This window comes from Helobdella robusta (genome assembly GCF_000326865.2).
Source record: "Helobdella robusta unplaced genomic scaffold HELROscaffold_50, whole genome shotgun sequence".
NCBI classification, from domain to species: domain Eukaryota; kingdom Metazoa; phylum Annelida; class Clitellata; order Rhynchobdellida; family Glossiphoniidae; genus Helobdella; species Helobdella robusta.
This window is the reverse complement of record NW_008705255.1, coordinates 313,707-323,432: the sequence shown is the minus strand read 5'-3', so window position 1 is coordinate 323,432 and position 9,726 is coordinate 313,707. Positions and strand designations below refer to the sequence as shown.

General features: G+C 33.0%; 1 protein-coding gene across 1 annotated transcript; it reads left to right on the top strand.

Annotated features, from left to right (window-relative positions):
* Positions 1 to 1,698: 1,698 nt before the first annotated feature.
* HELRODRAFT_178826 (hypothetical protein) lies at positions 1,699 to 4,629 on the top strand (the record flags this gene model as incomplete). The annotated part of the gene is made up of 6 exons (XM_009027704.1): positions 1,699 to 1,738; positions 2,110 to 2,204; positions 2,717 to 2,823; positions 3,251 to 3,339; positions 3,519 to 3,584; positions 4,424 to 4,629. 6 exons carry the CDS (start codon positions 1,699 to 1,701, stop codon positions 4,627 to 4,629), a joined length of 603 nt encoding a protein of 200 aa, XP_009025952.1.
* Positions 4,630 to 9,726: the final 5,097 nt, after the last annotated feature.

The following is a 9,726-nucleotide window of genomic DNA, read 5'->3' as shown; positions in this document are numbered from 1 at the left end:
ATGTTTTTGGAAGCAGTGCATCTCTCCTATAATTTTAATTTGTTAACTCTGGGCAAGCTAAACATGAAGTAATTGTTATGGAACAGTTATCCTGCATGCCTGAGAGGGTGTTTAATTCTAACTCGACCGATCACAACCAACTGAATCACTGCACTCACTCACTGATCTGATAAGAGTCTATCAGTTAATAGGTTTGAAAATGATTTTTAATTCAAAAAATCTGACTACAAATGAATTTCTCTTTTGTCTTTTACTGAAAATTCGCACGCGAAGTTACGCTGATGAAATTTAGTCACGACGCCCTAGCCAAAAAAAAAACAGGAAAATTATTTCTTGTGAAAAAAATTATAGAGACTATAATTACGAAAGTAATGTTTGATCATTTTCAAAGTCAAAACTATTCATCTGTGTATATAATATTTATATCAGTACTGTATATTACGTATGAAATTTCGTTTGAAATCGAACAAAACAAAAAACAGTAAACAGACGTTCGCAACTTGATTTCTCAATTTTCAAACATTTCGAGTGCAAGTTTTAACTGTTATCCTTATGATTTTCATTTTTTCAAACATTTTTTTCTAGAGACATGAATTTCTCGTTTACTTTGCAAATTAAGATATAATTTTCGGTCTGAAATATCTTATATTTTAGCCTAACTGATCGACAAATCAGCAGGAGAATGTTGCACCTCGCTCTGCTCTGCATCTTTTCAAGCCTGGTTCCAGTTAGTAGTGTTGCAGTCACACAAAAATTTTATTAAAACCACCAAAACTGGTATAGATTTTTATGATTTGTATTCGGACGTTACACTTATACACGGGCAATTTGTAATTAATTTACATGTAAAGAGTTGTGCATTTACAAATTTGTCACAAATTTCAGAAAGTTGATGATGTTTTTGTTCAAAACATTTTTGTTCAACACACTACATTTTTAAAAATCCTGTGTCAAACTTCTTAAAATAATACTTATAAAACTTGTTTGAGCAGCGAGATTGTGCTCTAGATAAAGCTGTCTTGTTCAGGCTTGCAAGAGCCCGGTTTGAATTCAAAGACATTCCAGTTCATAACGCGCAATAATGTATGATGCTGCTCTGATTTCAAACTTATTTGCTTACACAGGACCACATCTCAACTAAAACTCACCTCACTCAATGAAATTTTATTTTTTCATGATTCAATTTGTCTTGACGTAAACCAATCAATAATTCACATTATAATTCAGATAGCCATGGCAAACTTTGTAAATATTATGGACGACAAACTGAGAGAAAGTTTCATTGAAATGCAAAATAGTTTTCGATCGAGACGCTATGACCTGGCGGCATCCAACATGAAAAGAATGGTTAGAATTAGAAATGCACACACACACACACACACAAACACACGCATTTTTTTCATATTTCAAGTATTACTCCATGGAACTTGAGAATGCGGTCCATGAATATTTAAATGTCACCCCGACACCAACCGTAGCTCCAAACGATACAACCATGCCTCAATGGCTCTACCGAAAGTCGTTGATTTTTTCCACATAAATTTTAATGAATTAACTTGATTTTCACATTTTTTAAAAATATTTTTCAAATAAACTTCGAGCCGAAACAACAATTAAAGCCAATTCCAAACACGCTCCATGAAGTATTTTGAGTGTAGATAACCAAAGTTGTTGTTTCAGCCCTGGCATTCATGTGCAATGTGTGCTATAGGAACGCCAATTCAAGAGTCGCTATCAGGTTTGAACGAATTGTAAATTTAAAACCTTTTGAAAGGTATAAAGATGTCGGGATGGTTGCAGCTAACTTCAAATCCACGCAGCGTAAGAATTTTCAATTTAAAATCAATTATACAAAAAATAATTAGTAGATTAAAAATAAAGTAAGTATTTCACTACTCCGTACATTATTCATTCTGGTATTTTATTATTTTTCACAATTTTTTCATACATGGAGACGCAAACTGCAAAATGTTTTAATGCTTTTACAGAAATTAATTCAGAATCGATTGAATTAATTAACTAAATTAGTCAATTATTAATAAACTAGAAATGAATTGATTAATTATCTAATTAATTAATGTTAATTAATAAACATTTTTTTAACCCCAGACCGTACTGTTAAATACCTACTCGATTCGTGGCTTAATGACCGTCATTTGTGCCTAGAAAGTGAAACCCTGCTACAGTGCAGGAAGTTCACCAACGTAAGAGAAAGCCATAAAACAAAAAAAAATTACATTAGTTTAAGTTTTTGTGATCAATTTCTATTTAAATCTCAAAATGTTTACGCGAAAATTAATGTCAGTCTATGGACAGATGGATCAATGTAGATGTGTAGAAGCCACCTTTTATCTATTCCACAAAATTTTATTACAATGTTCTCTAGAAGACACAATTTTTAGCAAGTGTTGAGAAAGCATTTGTTACTGTTACACGTACCCTAAAAATTCGCACATTTTTCTAAGACCAACAGACAATTTAGGTAAATGCATTAGACAAGTTGAAACATAATTGGAGAATATTCACGAGTTGACCGATAAAACATCCATTATAGACCATTTTACTTGCTCAGCGTAGGTACGTAAGACTCTTTCAAGAATTAATGAGAGTGAAATTTTTTGAACTGTTAAGATTTCGGACGAAAAGCTATTTTAAATGACAATTTTTTAAAGAATACTATGTTAAAACCAAATTCTTGTTGTTCTACTCGTTGCAGATGGCTTGCGCAGACACGAGCCGGTTTGGTTGCGCGATGTATAGCAACACCAGCAGCCGCACTGCTACTGCGACCAAAAACATAATCACCTGCTTCTACAGGCCCAGGTAATATTGTTCCAGGTTTCTTTTAAAAGAATTATTTAGTTATTTATTTATTTATTTTTTGATGTAAGAAGCTTGGTGTTGTCGGATTTTTTCGGAAATTACCAGCTTAAAAAGTGTTCAATTTTGGTAAAAATCTTTAAAGAAACAGATCTTTACAACAGCATTTGAACGATACAAAATTAAAACAGAAAACACTAGCACCATCTTGGGAGCCTAAATGTCTTTAATTTGAGAACAAATAGTTAAAATTCGCTTCAATTCGCAAAGAGATTTCCGCCTATCACGTGCAAAGTGTGGGAAGCCTGTATTCACGTGCATTTGTATACACTGTATGTTTGTACTGATGGATATGAAAAAATATAAGAATGGAATTATGAGCAGTGGAGCTGTGAGAAAAATGGAGTTGTGAAAAATGACAAACCTGCAGATGCACACCCAGCTACAACCCTTTCAAAGAAGGGTTGCAATGTACCAGCTGTCCCGAAGATGCTAAAGCCTGCGAAGGATTTTTATGCTGTGAGATTTTTTTCCAATTATCGTGTTCATTGTGCAATATCGATCTTGGTTCCATTTCTATCCGGTGCTGATCCCCATCCCATTGTAAACTAATTATAAATTAACTGCAATTTAATTGTAAACTTCAGGTATGTACACATGATGGTATTAATTGAAACACTTTTGAACTTTGAACCCAGCTGTTCCTGATGGAGTTTGCCCAACTGATTGTCGTGACCTCTTTGAGTTCAACTGCACCTCATGTAGTGAGTGTTTAAGAATGGCTTTTTTACTATAATGATATTGTTATTCTAGTAATATTAAGCTATGAATACTTTGACTATTCTTATTTTATATTAGTATTCTTTAAGTTTACATGCTATAATATTAATATACGGTAAAACTTTTTGTCGTTTTAGCATATTAGCATTTTTATAAATTTCTTCTTAAGTATATTTTAATTTCTCCTTTTTTTAATCTCAAAATTCTTTTTTTAAGTTCTAAATTCTGTTCAAATTATCAAGAAATTAAACCCGCATTTTTAAAATTTTTTCACTAAAATTAAATCAAAATCGATTTTAAATAAAATCTCGAATCTGGAACTGCAAGGTAGCATGGTATTTGGTGTATATAATATAACCAGTGGCGAAACCGGAATTTTGCTGTAAGGATCCGGAATTTTACGAATGGGAGCAGCCTGAGGAATAATTTCTTAATTTTAAAGTATTCACGGTTTTTGCTGGGGAGGGATGATTTTCTTAATTCTGAATTAGTGATCTTTTCTTGCTAATTTTCGTTTACTCTATTATTATAGTTTAAACAGAATCTTTAAAACATTCTTCTTTCGTTGTCTGGAAAAGGTTTCATTCTCACATATTTTCAGGACCCACTGCTAGATGAAACGATAAGATTTTATTGTAGATTACTACCTACCAGATTTCCAAATGTTTCATCTCCTATATAATGTATAAATGCTTTTCAGTATTTTGAAAATATTTATACGCTAATTGTTTTACCACCGTGCCAACCACTATATGATATTTCATGATTCAATATTAACGCATGTTTTCATTTTAATTTACGATCCATCGGTGATATTTTCCAGGACGAAAAAATAGAGAAGTAACAACGGCCCCCAATGGTGTTACAGATCGTGCCGGGCCTAGTACAGTCAAACCTAATCCTGACAACAATGACTCCGGTGATCCAGCGACCGACAAGAAATCAACTGCAGGCATTTACAATAAAGTGCATTTGTTTGTAGCTATGATCTTCCAGTTTGCCACCTTCATACTTTTTCTAAGTTTTTAGAAGTTTTAATTCTGGCATATAAACATTTTTAGGACGATTGGTTGGTAGAAAGTTGTAGCCTATACGTAGGTATATAATTTAAAATATATATATATATATACGTTTGACTATATACATAAATTCTTTGCTTTCATTAGTTTTTGCTGTGCTTGTTTAGTTTTTATGTAATAAAAATCAAATAGTTATTTTGAGTTGCTTGTGTTTTAAGACTGACTAAAGGAAAATAATTTTTATATGGGCCACCTAAATGTTACTGATGTTTAATTTGGTTAATGCGAGATCAGACACCGATTGTGATGGGCTTTGGGGCTACAGTGCCTCTCCTCAACAATAGATAATTTTATTAAGGTTGGTTGAATGAATTTGCGAAATATGTCTCCAGAAGATAATTTATTAGCCTAACTTTAAATTATAATATATCTCCATTAATTTGCCAAAATATACCTACCTTAAAACCGCCTGCCATCTATTGACAATTCAGTGAGCCATTCAGCCAGTTAGTCAGACCATTCGGTATAAATCAACTTATGAATCAATCAATCAACCGCTAAATCAAATCAACAGACCGAACAATTAATTAATCAATCCTTTAACCAACCAACCAACCATTCAATCATTCATTGAATTAATCAACCAACCAATCGACTAATCAATTAATCAATCAACTAATCAATGAACCAAACTGAATGAACTAAACGAATGAACCAAATGAACGAACGAATTATGAAAAATCGTAAAAATATATGAAAGTTATTGCAAAGTTGGCTGAAGCGCAAACAAACATTTAATCCTGCATAACTACAAAAAATTTCGAGATTTTATTAAGGAAAGAAAAACACAACAGTTGCTTTTATTTGATATCAATCAAAAATAGAAAATGACGGAAAGTTTAAATTTAAAAATGTCAATTTTTTAAAATTCGGATTGTAAACAAACAAATGTAACACTCATTAGTAGTCCTCGGAGGATGATTCACGTAACATGAACATTTAGTAAAAACAGCTCACAGCATATCATAATGACTAAATCAACATACCAAACAGAAATTAATTGTACATGCATGTATACAAAGTAAATCAAGAAATATCCAAAAATTATATAACCAAATTAAAAAAAAACAGTCAACATTTAATAAATAAATAGACATTATTAAAACGATTGTTCAAAAAGGTAAAATTTAAGGCGACGACAAGAATAAAATGTAGTTTGTTTTGTTGGTTGGGTGGTATGAAGCGAAAACAAACAAACACATCACAAAAAATTAGTAAAAAATCGAAAGAATAGCAGTAAGTCAGTCACCTACCTACAATTAAATTACTCCTCAGGGCCCTAGCTTACCTATAATGATTAACTCAACTCACCTACCTAAAAATTTGTATTTCTACGTTTTTGGAATTTTACATGTTTTAGGTATTTTATTTTACATAATTTAACGTTTTTATTTTATTTGAAACTTTTTAACTAATGTTAAGCCCTAGCCTACCTACGATTGTTCAACTCATCTCAATCCCTAACTTACCTATGAATTAAATTAAGGTCCGGTGAAGAGAATAGAAAGTTGAAGAGAAACATAACAACAACGACACCGAATGAATGGATGTTGTGTATGTGTGTGTTGTATTAATGTGTGTGTACATTTGCGCGTGTGTATTCTCCCAAAACTTCTTCATAAGAATCGCCATCGGAACGATCATCATGAGAGACCACCATCTGAAACGTGCTGACGCCCACCACAGCCCACCTCTGATCATTCTGTAGACAAAATTTTACTATTAGTTAATGAATGTTAGAACGAAGGAACAAGCAAATAAATGATTGTTTAAATGAATGAGTGAATGAATGAATCAATGAATGAATGAATCAATGAATGAATGAATAAGTTAATCAATCAATCAATTAATCAATCAAAAGAATGAATAAATTAATCAGTTCATGGATGAATAATTTGAAAGATTGAATAAGAAAATGAATGAATGAGAAAAATAAAAAAAAAACGAAACTAAACCTTACTTCAAAAATTGTCGTTACTGTATTCCATTGCACCGACCACCACATTCCGATCGGCACAGAAGATTTCATCCGAACTTCTGAGTGTCAGTCGAACAGCCAACGCGCTGATTCTTCCTACACCACCATCATCATACGTAAATAATCATGAGACCACCATCTGAAACGTGCTGACTCCCACCACTGCCCACCTCTTACCATTCTGTAGACAATTTTTTTTATTAGCGTAGTAGTAAATGAATGTTAGATTCTTAGAAGCAAAAACTTATAAAATTGAAATAATGACAAATAAATAATATCTGAAAATAATAAAGAGATTAAAATGAAAAAAACTTACCGTCGTCCATTCGACAAAGGCAGAATGTTGAATGCGTTCCTGTTCCTACGTTGTCCTCCAAAACCGGTGCCAGTTCTCTTCGAGATTGTTGTTGAAACACAGCCCGTGTTGATGGAGAAAGAGAAAATTCTCATCAGAAAGCTTAGCGGTGCTTGCATCTCAAATTGCTTAATAAAAATAATCCTATCTACCTATTCAATTACCTTAACTAATATATATTAAATTGTTAATGGTACGATAGTCGAAAGTCCCCCTTCATTCTCCCTCCTTGCACAGAGGTTCACCGACAGCCAGAGCACCGGATAGTAAACCATTGCCGTGCGGATAGTAGACTATTGCCGTGCGGATAGTAAACCATTTGCCGTCCGGAAGCCGTGCGGGTAGTAGACTATGGCCGTGCCGCATAGTAAATCATTACCGTGCAGATAGTAAACCATTGCCGTCCGGATAGTAAACCATTGCCGGTTCACCACTGGCCACCAAGGCTTACCTCTGACAAGAGACTTCAAAATTCAGGTCTATCGGCTATCGTACCCTCAACTTACCTATTCATTACAATTAAGCCCTAGCTTACCTAAAGTTACAAAACTCAAGAGCCCAATTCATTGGCCAATCGGCACCCACCCCACCACCTACGTAATGCCTTGGGCTCCAACTTAGTAATAATAATATAAAACTTAAACCCTAAACCTATTAATGAGTATGTTACAACGTAGCCTTAACCTACCTATTCATTACATTAGGGCCCTAGCTTACCTAAAATTACAAAACTCAAGAGCCCAATTCATTGGCCTTTCGGCACCCACCCCACCACCTACGTAATGCCTTGGGCTCCAACATAATAATAATAATGTAAAACTTATAATTAACCTACCTATTGATACACTTACAGCGTTTTATTTTACATTATAAGATTGTTCCTAGAATTACATTATTGCCCTTAACTACCTATGAAATTAAATTACTCTCAACCTTAGTAATAATAAATTAGAATGTGTAATGAAAATAAAATTACGCTCAAATACTAACATATGTGTTTATTTATGCATTTGTGTGTGTGTAATACGCTGATGCGTGTAATGTGGGTGCAAGAAAAAATAGAAGCAATAAACTTACGCGCCTACCTATTCAACTACATTAGTGTTGGATGCTTCCTATCTATCCTACCTACAATTAAAATTATGCTTATCTAACCTACCTATATAGCTACTTAATGTAATTGTGTGTGAGTGTGTGTGCGTGAGCATTCTTACTTAATGTTAAATTACAGAGAAAAAAGAATAAAACGTATCCCAGCCAGGCGTGTTTTCTTTTCCACTGAATGAACGAACATAGCTTGACATCTTCCATGATGAACTCCTCTGGAAGCTTCAACCTGAATTGAATGAATAAAATGAAAAAATCTTATTTATTTAATTAATTTAAATGAAAAAGAGAAACGAGCCGCGATGAAACCCGCCAGCCGGAAAAGCCAGCCAACTGGCAAAAAAATGAACCGCAAAGAAACCGTAAAACTAACCCCAGCCAGGAGTGAATTCTTTGCCACTAAATGAACGAACGTAGCGTGACATCACAACCATTCTGATCTTTCACGATGAACTCCTCTGGAAGCTTCAACCTAAATGAATGAATCTGAATGAACCTAAATAAATGGAAAAATCTTATTTATTTAATTAATTTAAATGAAAATAGAGAAACGCAAAGGAGCCGACCGGTCGGCATAGAAAAGAACCTCAAAAAAAGGTATCTATATAGGATTTATGCTCTATATAACTCTATATAACTCTATATAACTCTATATAACTCTATATAACTCTATATAACTCTATATAACTCTATATAACTCTATATAACTCTATATAACTCTATATAACTCTATATAACTCTATATAACTCTATATAACTCTATATAACTCTATATAACTCTATATAACTCTATATAACTCTATATAACTCTATATAACTCTATATAACTCTATATAACTCTATATAACTCTATATAACTCTATATAACTCTATATAACTCTATATAACTCTATATAACTCTATATATAACCATGCATACTACCACATTCGATTAATAAAAATTCCACTAAAACCAGGAACCACCGCGTACCTGTTGAAAGTATGATGTGAAACAAAACAAAAAAAAACACAAAACGAAAAACACCACCAAGTAGAGTAAAAGAATAGAAGTCCCTAACCTACCTATTTTACTAAATTACCTTATGCCCTAGCCTACCTATATAATAAATTAATTTTTACCTCACCTACCTATGCTTCATTAACTTAACTTAAGACTCATGAAGAAAGAGAAAAAGGAGTAAAACAGAACATAAAATACTACCACACAAACAAACATGATGTATGTATGTATGTATGAGCAACCACTAAAGAACCCACCTAAAATATAATAAAATACAAACACACAAACCACAGGCAACATATATAACTCTATATAATAAAATAAATAAAAAAAATTATAAAAAAAAAATAAGTGAGATCAGGCAGACTGCTTCAAGCCTCAAGCGAGGCAGAATGCCTGATCTGATTTTCGTGTTGTCTCAGCACCTATTTATACTCGTTTCAACCATATATTTTCATCATTTCAATCATTCACATCAGTGAAAACTTATTTAATGTATGTACTACACTATTATACAGTCTAAACCACAATGCTAACTGTACTAAATTGACGTCATCGTACGAACGCCTTCGAAACTTTCTGATTGGCTGGTTGAATCTGCTATATG